The sequence below is a fragment of the Platichthys flesus genome, chromosome 4 (assembly GCF_949316205.1).
Source record: "Platichthys flesus chromosome 4, fPlaFle2.1, whole genome shotgun sequence".
NCBI classification, from domain to species: domain Eukaryota; kingdom Metazoa; phylum Chordata; class Actinopteri; order Pleuronectiformes; family Pleuronectidae; genus Platichthys; species Platichthys flesus.
Genome location: NC_084948.1, coordinates 28,412,350 through 28,428,568, shown reverse-complemented (window position 1 = coordinate 28,428,568; position 16,219 = coordinate 28,412,350). Strand labels below are relative to the sequence as shown.

Genomic DNA, 16,219 nt, shown 5'->3' with positions numbered 1-16,219 from the left:
ATCTCTGAGGAAACACTGACAGTCATGTTGTCTGAACACTGTTCAGTTCAGTCAAAGACGATAATCGTGTTGCACTGATCAATCGTTGTCAGTGATTCAGTCTGAAGAGAAGATGAATTTGAGAATGAATTCCATGTCAGAGGCAGAATCTTTGGTCTGAGTTGCAACGTGAAGGGGGTTCTGATGACGTGGGACGGTCTCGGGGGACGTTCCTGTTGTTAAAGGCTCGTTGACAAGTGCAGTCGACTGCAGCTCGTTCTGTCGGCTGCTTGTTAAACAGACGTCTGAGTAAGTTCAGCTGCATGTTCACGTGTTTGTGACGCGATGTCGAGGAGCTTGTGTTGGTTCAGTGTCAGAAGGAATGAAAACAAAGGTGATGTTTGTGTTCAGTGAACCAAAGGATTTCAGTTCTTTGGGGGGGTTAATGTTTCAATATTTCTAAACAGTTTTTACAATGAAAACGAAAACGATGCTGAATTCAACATCATCAACTTCATCTTACTTTGTTCTTGAGGCTTATTTACATGTGGGAAATTTGAGATACTTGTTCTTCATGTTGACTGCAGTGATTTACGTGTTCATCCTGATTTCCAACACGTCTCTGATTGTAGTTATCTGTATGAACAGAAGTCTCCATGAACCTATGTACGTGTTCCTGTGCAGCCTGTTTGTAAATGAACTGTATGGTAGCACAGGGTTGTTTCCTCTCCTCCTGCTCCAGATCCTCTCAGACGTTCACACGGTTTCTCGTCCTCTTTGTTTCCTGCAGATCTTCTGTGTTTATTCTTACGGAAGTGTCGAATTTACTAATTTAGCCGTGATGTCTTATGACAGATATCTGGCCATCTGTTGTCCTCTGCAGTACAACACACGTATGACGGTGAACAAAGCAGTCACCTTCATTACTGTGCTCTGGTTTTACTCTTTGGTGAAGTTTCTGGTTACTTTATCGTTGAACATCCGTTTGCCTCTTTGTGGAAACGTCTTGGACAGTTTGTATTGTCAAAACTTCCTTGTGGTGAAGTTAGCGTGTTCCGACACCACAGTGCAGAACATCTACGGACTGTTCATTGTTTCTTTAACCGTCTTAGTTCCTCTGCTTCCGATCCTGTTCTCCTACACAAAGATTCTCAAAGTTTGTTTCTCTGGTTCCAAACAGACTAGACAGAAAGCCGTCAGTACCTGCACCCCCCACCTGGTGTCGCTGCTCAACTTCTCTTTCGGCTGTTTGTTTCAGCTCCTGCAGAGCAGATTTGATATGAGCGCGTTTCCCTCTGAGCTCAGAATCCTCCTGTCTCTGTATTTTCTCATCATTCAGCCGCTGTTGAATCCTCTCATGTTCGGACTGCAGATGTCAACGATACGAAACGCCTGGAAACTCCTCATCTGCGCTCAGACGTCGCAGGGAGTTTGAACAACTTTAACAAATGTGTTGATGAAAGACGCTGATTTTAATTATAGCTCATTTACACTTCAATGTTTGTTATTTCATGATTCAGCCTCAGAGGTTGAATCAGAGGCTTCATGATCTTTAGCTGTAGCGCGTCTCTCATCCTGAAACTGTGACTCAGTGTTTCAGTGTTAATCTCAGACTTCATAAAACATTATGTAAGATTGTTGGAAAAACTAAGAGAATACATCTCCCACGATGCATCTCTTCCCAACAGTAACCTTTTCCTAATAAAGATTATTGGCCATGTGTCTAAGAACTGTGAATTAATCTAATTACATAACATCCCTTTAACAACAGTCTCCTTATGAACACATTGAAATTCACTCGAGTGTCATTGGATCAAATCAAAGTCATGAATATCAGTCTGATAGTTTTCATCATTATTGTTTTATGTCACAAAGGGTAAAGAAAGAGATCATTGATTCCTGGATCCGACCCCTGATCCAGATCGGCATCCAAATTTAACGAGTTCCTCTGTGACCCGAAAACCTTCCTGCACAGGTGCACTGGACATTTCTCCAGATGAACGATATGAAAACAATGAGACAAAGACATGACAAAGTGCTTCACTGCAAACCAACAGAACCAGGTTCAGTTTGATCCAGACCCAGAACTCCTCCTCTGCTCCGAGGAACCTTTCACATTCTGTATATGGATTTAAAAGTTCATATGTATTTATGTACATTCATAAACTGATTTAATAATGTTTTCATCACAGCCTGAGCATCGTCACAGTGACACAAGCAATTCCTCATTTTTCTAGAAACACTGGGACGAAAGCACGTATGTGTTTTAATAATCATTTATCATTTGGATTCGTGAGCTGCTGTGAGTATATGAATATTTTGTTGCTTGTATTGAATTGTTTATATAAAAATATGGACGCTTTTTGTTTATTAACATTATTCAAAACAACTCAATAAAAAGAAAAGATACATCAACAAATACTAAGAAAATAAAGATGATTTCTTATGTAAAGTATAAACATCTTTTCTTCATTGTTTCTTTTGTAAATCACATTTCATTGAGCTGATGCTTTTATCCAGAGAGACTCACAATGAGTTCATCCTGAGGGAACAGCCCAGAACAACAAGAATCAAAAAGGTAACATTTGCTCATCATGCCAGGCTGTCGTTGATTGGCAACCCACAACCATGCTTGTGTCAGTTCTGTCATTTTAGTTATGTTGATTTCAGTTTCTTTGTGTTTTCTGTTGCCTGTTTTTTTTTTGTAGTTTCTGTTCCTTGTGTGTTGTTTCTGTCTTCCTGTCGACTTCCTGTCGTTGATTGTCGTCCCCAATCCTCACGTGTTTCACCTGTGTTTAATTGTCCCTCTGTGAATTTAAGCCTCTGTGTTTCCTTTGTCCTCTGTCCTCGTTGTTCTTCTACCTGCTGTCGTCCATGGTCCTGTCCTGCCTTGTCCTGATCCCCTGAGCCTCTTCACTTTGAACCCCTCGTGTAAGCTTCCTTGTGTTTTTTGTCTTCCCCTTTAGTGCTCACGTTTGTTTTGTTAAAAGAACAAGTTTAATCTAAATCACATTTTTTTTTTAAACTCTGCATCTGGGTCCATCTACTTCCACAAACCGTAACAGAACTATCCGACCACATAATGGACCAAGCAGAGATAGTTTTTTTCATGAACAAGTTTATTATTTTGATTGTCTGGTTGAGGAGCTGGGTTTACCGGGAACCAAGAACAAAGCAGAGACCCTGGAGGAGATCTCGGTTGTGGAAGCATGGCTTAAAAGCGCCCTTGGGTTAGCCATTTTGTCCCGCACCTAGTGGTGGAGCAGGGCAGGCTAAGGGAATTTCGAACTTCTCCAGCCCCATCCTCCCGGCAGACGCCACTCTGGTTCCGGCGTCGGATGTCCTCGCGATGCCAGCTCCAGTTCCTGCCCCACGTCCGGGGCTGAGGTCGTAGCTCTTGCCCGCTGCCCCTGACCGGTCTTTGGGCCGCCCGCTTGAGCTCCCGTGTTTGTTCTCTGCCCTGGAGCGGCCATGTTTTGGGCCATCTTGGGTCCGGCCCTTGAAGGGGGGGTACTGTCAGTTCTGTCATTTTAGTTTGTTTTCTAAAATCTAAGTTCCTCCCTTTTGGAGCGATTTATGTTTAGTGAGTTCTAGCTAGTTTGATAAGCCTCCTGTTTAGGTGAGCCTTTTCTTTTGTCCTTTTTTTCATAGCTTGGTTTATCATCCTTCGGGAGCGATTTATGTTTATAGACCTTGTTCTTTTCCTAGTGCTTATTTTGAATCTTTTAGGGAGTTTTCTTCCCCGGTTTATTTTTTGCCAGGTCCTAGAAATATTTAGTAAGTGTTTCATAGCCAAGTAAGTTGTCACTCATCATAGAGGATCTGAACGCAATAAAGTGTGCTGTAAGTGAAATCCTCTGCATCTGAGTCCTCATTCTAGTCCAGGCCTGACATCCCACTTCGGCCAGTATGGACTCAGCAGGGATGGAACAACTCACTGCAGCTCTGCGAGCTCAAGAATCCCGGCTCTCCCGTCAGGAGGAATTCCAGACCGCCATGGCATCCCAGATGGGGCATCTCTTGACACAATTTCAGGGCCTGCACTATCATCTAGTGCAGACGACCACAGCCACAGAGCCTCCGGTAGCAGCGGCATGCTACACCCGTGGTACCCGTCCTGACTGGGCCGGCCGTTGGAGCAGGATGAAAGTAGCCCCACCAGCACGATTCGCTGGTGAACTGGAGTTATGCAAGACATTTCTCATAGACTGCTCCATACACTATGAACTAAACCCCCATGCTTTTCTGTCTAAGAGGGCTGGGGAGCTGAGCGGGCTGAGACAGGGCAGCGAATCCGAGTGTGATTACGCTATCCGTTTCCGCACCTTGTTGGCGGGGAGTGGCTGGAACACAACGGCCTTATACAACGTGTTTTTGAAGGGGCTGGCAGCTCCTATCCAAGACCTTCTGTTTCCCTTGGACCTACCTACAGATCTCGACTCACTCATCGCAATCGCAATCCGGACAGACAACAGAACCCGTCAACTTAGGCAGCAACGTCTCCCGAGACCCACAATGATGGAGAGACCCCTACGCACTCAAGCACCAGGATGCTATACCACCCGTCGATCACCGCCAGAGCAACATCATCATTCCCCTCCGGAAGAAGAGGGAGAGCGCATGCAGCTAGGAAGAGCTCGACTAACACCCGGGGAACGATGGAGACGTCTGCAGGAGGGCCGATGCTTCTACTGCAGTGAATCCGGTCATCTCGTCGCCGCCTGCACTGCCAGAAGGACCATGGTGGTGAGTGAATTCAAGGGTTCTGACACCACCTCATGCACTCTCACGACCGTCCAGGTAATGCACCACACCACCACTGAACTCAAGGCGCTCATCGACTCAGGAGCTGATGAAAGTTTGATGGACTGGGAACTAGTACAACAACTGGGCCTTCACACAGAACTTTCGTTGCTATGTATTCAAGTCACCGTCACAGACTCTAATTTTAGGACAGCCATGGTTATTTCAGCACAATCCCCATATAAACTGGAGATCAGGAGAGATCCTGGGCTGGGGAGAGGACTGTGAGAGCAACTGTTTGAACCTCTCGGTTCGGGAGGAGGGAGTCAAGAACATTAAATTGATCTGTCAATCCCGTCGCCGATCCCAATTACCCGGACCTGAGCTCCGTGCTTTCCTGCTACCACCACCTCAAAGAGGTTTTTAACAAAACTAAGGCCCTCTCACTTCCTCCTCACCGACCCTATGATTGTGTCATTGAGCTGATTCCGGGCTCAACCATTCCCAAGAGCCACCTGTATGCGGTTTCTGGGCCTGAGAAGGGAGCCATGCGGTACATCGAAACCTCCCTGAAAGCGGGGCTGATTCGCCCCTCATCATCATCAGCTGGAACCGGGTTCTTCTTTGTTAAGAAGGATGGCTCCCTAAGACCGTGCATTGACTACAGCTCACTCAATGCCATCACTATAAAGAATCGCTATCCACTTCCTCTAATCTCATCCGTGTTTGACCAGCTCCAACAGGCCAAGATCTTCACCAAGTTGGACCTTCGCAACGCCTATCACTTGGTGCGGATCAGAGAAGGTGACGAGTGGGAGACTGGTTTTAATACACCCAGTGGACACTATGAGTATAAAGTCATGCCTTTTGGTCTCACAAATGCTCCTGCTGTTTTCCAGGCAATGATAAATGACGTGTTAAGAGAATTTCTTGACCTTTTCGTGTATGTTTATTTGGATGACATACTTATCTACTCCTCTGACCTGAAAAAACACCAAAACCATGTAACTCAGGTACTGAAGACTGCTAGAGAATATATATGTCAAAGGAGAAAAAAGTGATTTCCATGCCGAAACTGTCTCCTTCCTGGGCTTCATCGTAGCCCCTGGAAGAGTGCAGATGGATCCGGCTAAAATAAGCGCTGTGGTCGAGTGGCCTACACCTGATAGCCGCAAAAGGGTTCAGCAGTTCCTTGGGTTTGCTAACTTCTACAGGCGGTTCATCAGAGGCTTCAGCGCAATAGCTGCCCCTCTCCATGCTCTTACCTCCACACAGGTGCAGTTCCACTGGTCTCCTGAAGCTGATGCTGCCTTTCGGACCCTCAAGCACCGATTTACCTCCCATCCTCACCCTGCCAGACCGTGTTCGTGGTAGAGGTGGACGCTTCCAACGAAGGGGTTGGGGCCATCCTCTCCCAGCGGTCAGAGCAGGATGGTAAGGTGCATCCTTGTGCCTTCCTGTCGTGGCGGCTATCCAAAGCGGAGCGGAACTATGACGTTGGTAACCGGGAATTGCTGGCGGTCAAACTCGCGCTGGAGGAGTGGAGACACTGGCTCGAGGGGGCTGAACATCCGTTCATTGTCTGGAAAGATCATAAGAATCTAGAATACATCAAGAAAGCCAAAAGACTCAATTCTCGCCAGGCCAGGTGGGCGCTATTTTTTAACCGATTCTCCTTTTCTCTCTCATACAGGCCGGGGTCCAAAAACGTTAAGCCAGACGCCCTGTCTCGTCTCTTCGACCCCGAACCTGTTGCCAAGGATCCAGAAACGATCCTCCCACCTACCTGTGTGGTTGGAGCACTGGCTTGGCAGATAGAAGATGAGGTTAAGCAGACTCATGGTGAGGTCCGATCACCTAGTGGGTGCCCAGAGAATCGTTTGTTTGTCCCGGTTGAATTATGCCCACAGGTGATCCACTGGGCCCACACCTCGCTGCTTTCCTGCCATCCGGGAGTTCGAAGAACGATGTTCGCTATCTCCCGGAGGTTCTGGTGGCCCTCCATGGAACCGGAGGTCCGGGAGTTCGTAGAGGCTTGTCCGGTCTGCGCCCAAAACAAAATGTCCTCCGGGTCACGCATTGGTCTCTTGCAGCCACTTCCCATCCCCTCCAGACCGTGGTCCGACATCTCCCAAAGACATTGAGGTTCATTATGATCTTGATTTTTCGTCAGTGATCACATAGTTATTGAGGATCAAAGGGGGAAATGAAAGGGTAGAGTTTGCTACAGAGGATGGACACAGCAGATAGACACCGAGGAGGATTCCATGTCTTTTTTCATATTAAAAGTAGAAAAGATGGCGCTGCGACTGGCTGCCATGGTGTGTTGGTGCGCACTTCTGTGTTTGTTTTTAGTATTTAATTCTGTTAATTGCGACCCAACTCGGATTACTTTCACGATGGCCGAGCTTCTTAATATCAGGGACACAACATCATCTGATTTATGTCCCAACTTTCTCGCCTCTTCCGTGGATTTACTGATTAAAGCTGCGGTGTTCCTCGGACACGCAGCGAGACTGAAGCGGAGACGGAGAGGTAAGTGCTCCAGGGCCCTGGTGCACTTCAGGGAGAGAGGATTACGCTCCCCTCTCCCGAGCATTCTCCTCTCCAATGTTTCGCTCGCTGTGTAATAAGTTGGACGAACTGCGACTTCTCATCCGGACAAATAGAGACTTTTCACTCTCTTCTGTCTTGTGTTTTACGTAATCGTGGCTGACCGAAGCCAAACCTGACTCCGCTGCACAGCTGACCGGCTTTCAGCTGTTATGCGCGGACCGCGACCCGATCCTCTCATGCAAGGCAAGGGAGGAGGGATTTGTTTTTATATAAACCATGGCTGGTGCAGCGACGTGAAAGTAATTTTACAGTCCTGTTCTCCGGACCTGGAAACTTTTTTCATCACCTGCAGACCGTTCTACTCTCCCCGTGAATTCAGCTCTTTCATCCTGGCCGGAGTTTACATCCCCCCCCCCCCCCGACGTGCGCGAGGCTCAACGACAACTCGCTGAGCAGATACTGGGAGTGGAGAGAAGGAGAGAGAACACGTATTCCCCCGTTATTGTTCTTGGGGACTTTAATAAAGGGAACTTATCTAAGGAGCTCCCAAAATACAAACACTTAATAAAATGCCCGACCAGGGGGGATAACACTCTGGATCACTGCTACAGCACCATCATCAAGGCTTATCATGCAGTTTCCTGCGCTGCCCTGGGTCTATCCGACCACGCTCTCATTCACCTGATCCCGGCTTACAGACAGAAACTTAAACTTTCTAAACCTGCTGTGCTGAAATCCAAGAACTGGAGCAGCAGAGAAGCTGTGGAGGAGCTGCGTGACTGCCTTGAAAACACTGACTGGGACATTTTTAGAACTGCTTCTAACAGCCTGGACGAATATACAAATGCTGTGACGTCCTACATCAGCTTCTGTGAAGACAGATGTATGCTCAAACAGCTTCGTTTGGAGAAGGAGGTGGCCTTCAAGAGTGGGGACATGGATAGGTTCAGACTGATTAAATACTTGTTTGGCAGGGAGATGAAGGAGGCCAAACGACAGTATTCAAAGAAGCTGGAACAACAGTTTGCAGCCAACGACTCCTCGTCATTCTGGAAAGGCCTTCGTGTGATCACCGGCTGCAAAACCAAATCCCCCCCACTCTGTGGAAGACTTGAGACTTGCAAACGAACTGAATGACTTTTACTGTAGATTCGATAGACACTCTCGACGCCCCCCCCCCCCCCCCCCGCATTTATCACACCTCTTCTCCCCAGCCTGGACAAAGACAATGGCCCCCCCCACAAAATGGCCCCAGACTGCCCCATCCCCTCCATCCCCCCCATCACACCCCATCACACCTCTCTCAATTCAGGAGAGAGATGTAAATAAGCTCCTGAAGAGACTGAACCCCCGTAAGGCAGCTGGACCAGACGCTGTCTCCCCCTCAACACTGAGGCACTGTGCGGATCAGCTGTCTCCAGTATTCACGGACATCTTCAACACCTCCCTGGCTGAATGTGTTGTACCCGCCTGCCTCAAAACATCCACCATCATCCCCGTTCCCAAGAAGCAGAGGATCACAGGCCTTAATGACTACAGACCAGTCGCCCTGACCTCCGTAGTGATGAAGACCTTTGAGCGCCTCGTGCTGACCCACCTCAAGACCATAACCAACCACCTCCTCGACCCGCTGCAGTTTGCCTACAGAGCCAACAGGTCCGCAGACGACGCAGTCAACATGGGACTCCACTTCATCCTCCAGCACCTCGGCCTGAGCCCACCTGCAGGTGGATCACTAACTTCCTGACCGACAGGAAGCAGCGCGTGAGGCTGGGGAAGCTTGTCTCTGACACCCGGACCATCAGCACTGGAGCCCCACAGGGTTGTGTGCTCTCTCCTCTCCTCTTCTCCCTCTACACGAACAACTGCACCTCCAGCCATCCCTCTGTCAAACTTCTGAAGTTTGCTGACGACACAACCCATATTGGATTAATTTCCAATGGGGACGAGGCCGCCTACAGAGAGGAAGTAAACAGCCTGGCTTCCTGGTGCAGCCAGAACCACCTGGAGCTGAACGCTTTAAAAACTGTAGAGATGGTAGCAGACTTCAGGAGGAGCTCAGCTCAAACCCCCCCATCCCCCCCACCATGTGCAACTCCCCAGTTAAAACAGTTGTGTCTTTCAGATTCCTGGGGACTGTCATCGCACAGGACCTGAGATGGGCGGAGAACATCACCTCCATCATCAAGAAGGCCCAGCAGAGGATGTTCTTCCTGTTCCAGCTGAGGAAATTCAGCATGCCGCGGAAAGTGATGGTTGAGTTCTACACAGCCATCATGGAGTCCATCCTCACCTCATCCATCACCGTCTGGTTCGCTGCCTCCACTGCCAAGGACAAGGGCAGACTGCAGCGGATCATCCGGTCAGCTGAGAAGGTCATCGTCTCTGACCTGCCGGCTCTCATAGACCTGTTCCACTCCAGGACCAGTAAGAGAGCAGGCAAGATCATCGCTGATCCTTCCCATCCCGCTCACCACCTGTTCCAGAGACTCCCGTCCGGAAAAGGGTTCCTGCCATCAGGTTCCCCATGGCAGTGGGACTCACAAACAAGCCCCCTGCATCACACTGACTCCGCATCACACTGACTCTGCTGACCCCCCCCCCCCCAGCCCCCACCCACCCTTGCACATAATTTATAACTCTATATTACTGGCACTATCACCAATCTCTGCACCTTAAAACCATACGTAACTCTTCTACTGTATATATTGTTGTTTTTTTATATTGTTATATTGTTCGATATTGTTGTTTTTAATTTGTTGTTTGTAAAGTGCACCAACCACACCAAGGCAATTTCCTGTATGTGCAAATATACATGGAAATAAAAAGAATTCTGATTCGGATTCTGATTCTGATTACGTTTCATGAAACGCCTCTTTGTATAAGTTCTGTCTTTTTTTAACTTGCGGCCAGTTCTTCCATTTCGAGCATCCGTGCTTGTTGTGTTAACTCTGCAGAGCTCATTATTATAAAGACTCAAAAATCAATTCCTGTTTGAGAATTCCATTATTTGAAATCTCAAGATGAATTTCCATCACAGCATATATATATTTATATAAATGCTTACGCCAAAAAGCTGCAGGAGGAATCTCACAACATTTGTTCTAATGAAGACACTGATTAGTGAAAGTTCAAACTCCAGCTCCCAGAGGCTGAAGTGTCCTCAGGTGGATGATCACCTAATTAAGCTGGACACGGTTAATGAAGTCCCTCAGGTCAAAGGTCACTGCAGCTCATCAACGTGTTTGTCCCTGAGGCGTCTTCACACGAGACACAGTTTCCACTGGTTCCCTCAGAAAGAACAGAGCACTTGGAGTTTTCCACAGAGACCAATCAGCAGGACCGGTAAGGACCTCCCCTCGGACCCATGGACTTCAGGTCACATGACAAACTGAAAGTTACATGTGAATTTTAACTTTCTGATTCTTGTCGTGTAGAAAACTTTCTGAAACTGTTGAGTTGATTCCTGCTCACATTCACTGAAATTCTCTTTTATCAGGGACTTTCACTTCTTGTTCACTGATCTGTCTGTGATACATGTGATCAACGGGCTTCTGCATGGTACTGACCTGTGACCTGTGACCACTGACCTCTGACCTCTGACCTCTGACCTGTGACCACTGACCTGTGACCTGTGACCACTCACCTGTGACCTCTGACCTGTGACCTGTGACCACTGACCTGTGACCTGTGTCCTGTGACCACTCACCTCTGACCTGTGACCTGTGACCACTGACCTCTGACCTGTGACCTGTGTCCTGTGACCACTGACCTTTGACCTGTGACCACTCACCTGTGACCTCTGACCTGTGACCTGTGACCACTATCAGAGAGGCGGTGGACTAGTGGCAGAATAATTGGACTATGGGCAGAAAGTTACGGACATCGGACTGGAAGGTCGTTGGTTCGACTCCTCGCGATGACAATACAACATACCGGCCAGGACAACACCCGGATGTGTTCCAAAGTCCAAAGAGCACTCTCCCTAACCCCACTGTCTAAGTGCCCCTGAGCAAGGCACCGTACTCCCCCAACATCTGCTCCCCGGGCGCTGTGCATGGCTGCCCACTGCTCTGTGTGTCCTGTGATGTTCACCAGATGGGTCAAAAGCAGAAGACAAATTTCCCTACTCTGCATGTCGTGTGATTGTGTTTGGGATCAATACATGTATCTTATGTTATCTTAGCTGTGACCCGTGACCACTGACCTTTGACCCGTGACCACTGACCTGTGACAACTTGATTAGCCGTTTGAATTTTGTTAGGGTTAGCTCCAGCGCCCCCTAAAGGCTGGTTTCTGCTGATGAGATGTTTTCATTGCAGCAGCCAATCAGACTGGTTGATTTGCACAGCTGCACAACTCATTCTTCTGTGATGTCCTCAGGTGTCTCTAATGCAGCCATTCTCAAATTGAAGAAGCCAAACCTGTCATCACAATACGATCCACACACAAGACGTCAATCAACTATTTCCATACATATTCTTTATTTCATAGCCAGAGTATTTGTATATGAACATGGCATATGCAGTGCAAATCTAATAACGGCCGTCTCACATGTCCATAAACTGAGGTAACACTGGATCTCCTCCAGCCTGAGTGACCCGGTAGTTTCTCTGGATAAACTGGACATTGAATCACACATCGCTCAAACGTATTTTCACGTGTTACTCACCTGATGAGAGGGAGGATGTTGTCAAGGTTCTGATGTCCGACTGAACGGAAGTCAACGTCAGGTGGAGACCAGGCCCAGCATCCAGTCTGTTCCTGTCCTTTGTCTTTAAGCCACAAGGGCTGAACATCCAGTCTCCCACAGGTAAGTTGTGGCAAAAGGCATGAGAAACATCAACGTCTTCGGAGACACATCAGTATACTCCAAGTACACATGTGTCCAGGACTGTGTCAGTTGCGTCTGTGCAAAGATCAGCTTCAAAGACGTATCACAAGAAGATCTTTCCTGCTCCCTGGAACTGAGGCCTGCGATAACAGTTCTGGATCCAGCTTTTCTGCTCGCTGAGTGCAGGGACATGTCTCCGGAGCTGCGTCCTCAGGGTCCACAGGTGCTCCTCGATGACCCAGGCCTCTCCTCTTTGTTGGGAAACTCACACAGGTGGTCAAAGGACTGGTAGTTTTTCTGGACCACTCTTCTGTCCCATAGCTCGAGCTTCCTTCTCGTGGCCTCTATCTGTCCGGACAGGAAACAGGGTCAAGGCTTTTCCTTGGAGGGACAGATTGAGGAAACTCAAGCAGCCAATCGAAGTCACAGAATCGATCTGACAGTTCAAGTTCCCGACCTCGTCACTCAGTTCAGCACTCGACTCCTTCAGTCACATTCTATCCCCGATTATTCAGGGACATCAACATCAGCAGTTTTTTATGAAGATTGCTAAAGTGGAGGACCAGCTCAAATCTCTGAGGAAACACTGACAGTCATGTTGTCTGAACACTGTTCAGCTCAGTCAAAGACGATAATCGTGTTGCACTGATCAATCGTTGTCAGTGATTCAGTCTGAAGAGAAGATGAATTTGAGAATGAATTCCATGTCAGAGGCAGAATCTTTGGTCTGAGTTGCAACGTGAAGGGGGTTCTGATGACGTGGGACGGTCTCGGGGGACGTTCCTGTTGTTAAAGGCTCGTTGACAAGTGCAGTCGACTGCAGCTCGTTCTGTCGGCTGCTTGTTAAACAGACGTCTGAGTAAGTTCAGCTGCATGTTCACGTGTTTGTGACGCGATGTCGAGGAGCTTGTGCTGGTTCAGTGTCAGAAGGAATGAAAACAAAGGTGATGTTTGTGTTCAGTGAACCAAAGGATTTCAGTTCTTTGGGGGGGTTAATGTTTCAATATTTCTAAACAGTTTTTACACTAAAAACGAAAACGATGCTGAATTCAACATCATCAACTTCATCTTACTTTGTTCTTGAGGCTTATTTACATGTGGGAAATTTGAGATACTTGTTCTTCATGTTGACTGCAGTGATTTACGTGTTCATCCTGATTTCCAACACGTCTCTGATTGTAGTTATCTGTATGAACAGAAGTCTCCATGAACCTATGTACGTGTTCCTGTGCAGCCTGTTTGTAAATGAACTGTATGGTAGCACAGGGTTGTTTCCTTTCCTCCTGCTCCAGATCCTCTCAGACGTTCACACGGTTTCTCGTCCTCTTTGTTTCCTGCAGATCTTCTGTGTTTATTCTTACGGAAGTGTCGAATTTACTAATTTAGCCGTGATGTCTTATGACAGATATCTGGCCATCTGTTGTCCTCTGCAGTACAACACACGTATGACGGTGAACAAAGCAGTCACCTTCATTACTGTGCTCTGGTTTTACTCTTTGGTGAAGTTTCTGGTTACTTTATCGTTGAACATCCGTTTGCCTCTTTGTGGAAACGTCTTGGACAGTTTGTATTGTCAAAACTTCCTTGTGGTGAAGTTAGCGTGTTCCGACACCACAGTGAACAACATCTACGGGCTGTTCGGAGTTGTTCTGACCGTCCTAGTTCCTCTGCTTCTGATCCTGTTCTCCTACACAAAGATTCTCAAAGTTTGTTTCTCTGGTTCCAAACAGACGAGACAGAAAGCCGTCAGTACCTGCACCCCCCACCTGGTGTCGCTGCTCAACTTCTCTTTCGGCTGTTGCTTTGAGATCCTGCGCAGCAGGTTTGATATGAGCAGCGTCTCTACTGAGCTGCAGATCATCTTGTCTCTGTACTTCCTCATCATTCAGCCGCTGCTCAGTCCCATCATGTTCGGAATGCAGATGTCAAAAATACGACAAACGTTTATACGTCTGTTCTGTTCTAAAGTCACGACGGTGTCTGCTCACGAGAATCAGTGACAGCAGATAATTCACAACATTGCAGCAGATTAAACACCTGACATGTTAGAGACGTGTTGTGTTTTAATATGAACTTTATGGAACACGTCAGGCGGAAGATGAGCTGGACGACGTCTGAGGCCTCACTTCTCAGTCACGGGATGGAACATGTGTGTCCTGGGTTAAAGGTCATCTTCATGTATGTGAACATCTACTTGTGTGTGTTTACGTTTCCTCTGTGAGAAGAGGAGGACAGATTATAGTCTTTATTTATTTTTCTATTTTCTATCTTTATTCTTTTGTTATATGATACTGTAACAAAAGGCCGGGTCCAATCTTGAACTGTAATCTGTGATGATCATCTGTTCATTCATGAAGCTCTGATCTTCCAGGATCTTCTGTGTTTGGTGAATCTGAAGCCGTTTGACAGAGCTTCTGAAGTTAGAGAGCTTCACAGCGTCTGCACGTCAGCTTCACTCACTACAGGTGGATTCAGAAACATCTCCGAGATGAAGAGGAGGGATGTGCGTCACCTCAGCAAAATGTAAACGTGTGGGAAATATTTCAAAAAAATTTCAGTTGATTCTATAAATAAATTGGAAATAAAACAACATTACAAATTGTGTTTTCACTTTGTTATCACAGTGTTTTCACTTCAGACTGAGGAAGAAAAAATAACGTGAACGCAGTTTAGGTTCTAAAAACTTCCTGAATGAAGTTTGTATGTTTGTAGTCAAGAAATATCGTAATGAACAAAAATACCTTGGTTATCACATTATATAATAATATATTAATGACACATATGATCATCTAATGTTAACGCTACATTTGAATCACGTTTGATAATATCTTAATGAGATGTTGACATGAGCAGCATGCTGTGTACTTCACGTGACACATATGACGTGTGTCTGTTGTAATAAAGCAGCAGTTCTAAGTTCAGTCAGTGCTTTGGTCTGCAGGAGAAGTTTAACGTGTTAGTGGAGTCACTCCACATGTATGTTGATTGAGTGAGGAGGACAGACATGTTTCCCTCTCGTGTCTTTTTAATAGTAAACAATGTTATCAGAGTGAAGCTCAGTAAACATGAAGGTAACACGAGTGTTGTTCAGGGAGGTTAATTAAAGCAGAAGGTTTAGAACATGAGAGTGTTTGAAAAACTGTTGTTCTTTTATCAACTCAAACCAGAAACATGATCAATTCAACTTCATCATATTTTATCTTCAGCACTTATTTACCTGTGGGAACTTTGAGATACTTGTTCTTCATGTTGACTGCAGTGATTTACGTGTTCATCCTGATTTCCAACACGTCTCTGATTGTAGTTATCTGTATGAACAGAAGTCTCCATGAACCTATGTACGTGTTCCTGTGCAGCCTGTTTGTAAATGAACTGTATGGTAGCACAGGGTTGTTTCCTCTCCTCCTGCTCCAGATCCTCTCAGACGTTCACACTGTTCCTCGTCCTCTTTGCTTCCTGCAGATCTTCTGTTTGTACACATATGTACACATCGAGGTTTTTAATTTAGCCGTGATGTCTTATGACAGATATCTGGCCATCTGTTGTCCTCTGCAGTACAACACACGTATGACGGTGAACAAAGCAGTCACCTTCATTACTGTGCTCTGGTTTTACTCTTTGGTGAAGTTTCTGGTTAATTTATCGTTGAACATCCGTTTGCCTCTTTGTGGAAACGTCTTGGACAGTTTGTATTGTCAAAACTTCCTTGTGGTGAAGTTAGCGTGTTCCGACACCACAGTGCAGAACATCTACGGACTGTTCATTGTTTCTTTAACCGTCTTAGTTCCTCTGCTTCCGATCCTGTTCTCCTACACAAAGATTCTCAAAGTTTGTTTCTCTGGTTCCAAACAGACGAGACAGAAAGCCGTCAGTACCTGCACCCCCCACCTGGTGTCGCTGCTCAACTTCTCTTTCGGCTGTTTGTTTGAGACTCTTCAGAGCAGGTTTGATATGAGCACGTTTCCCTCTGAGCTCAGAATCCTCCTGTCTCTGTATTTTCTCATCATTCAGCCGCTGTTGAATCCTCTCATGTTCGGACTGCAGATGTCAACGATACGAAACGCCTGGAAACTCCTCATCTGCGCTCAGACGTCGCAGGAAGTTTGA

The 16,219-nt window shown here is 46.7% G+C and overlaps 3 protein-coding genes across 3 annotated transcripts; all 3 read left to right on the top strand.

The window, feature by feature from the left end:
* The first annotated feature begins 454 nt into the window (after window positions 1-454).
* Window positions 455-1,414, top strand: LOC133951430 (olfactory receptor 2G6-like). The gene has a single exon (XM_062385355.1). The coding sequence runs from the start codon at window positions 455-457 to the stop codon at window positions 1,412-1,414; it is 960 nt and encodes a 319-aa protein (XP_062241339.1).
* Window positions 1,415-13,137: 11,723 nt separating this feature from the next.
* LOC133951429 (olfactory receptor 10A3-like) lies at window positions 13,138-14,112 on the top strand. Its single transcript, XM_062385354.1, has one exon. It carries the CDS (start codon window positions 13,153-13,155, stop codon window positions 14,110-14,112), a length of 960 nt encoding a protein of 319 aa, XP_062241338.1. The 5' UTR covers window positions 13,138-13,152.
* A 1,171-nt stretch (window positions 14,113-15,283) lies between these two features.
* LOC133951428 (olfactory receptor 4E2-like) lies at window positions 15,284-16,219 on the top strand. The gene has a single exon (XM_062385352.1). The coding sequence runs from the start codon at window positions 15,284-15,286 to the stop codon at window positions 16,217-16,219; it is 936 nt and encodes a 311-aa protein (XP_062241336.1).

Excerpts from the sequence above, each read along its gene's own strand:
- LOC133951430 (XM_062385355.1), top strand. The coding sequence starts at position 455 with ATGAAAACGAAAACGATGCTGAATTCAACATCATCAACTTCATCTTAC.
- LOC133951429 (XM_062385354.1), top strand. The coding sequence starts at position 13,153 with ATGCTGAATTCAACATCATCAACTTCATCTTACTTTGTTCTTGAGGCT.
- LOC133951428 (XM_062385352.1), top strand. The coding sequence starts at position 15,284 with ATGATCAATTCAACTTCATCATATTTTATCTTCAGCACTTATTTACCT.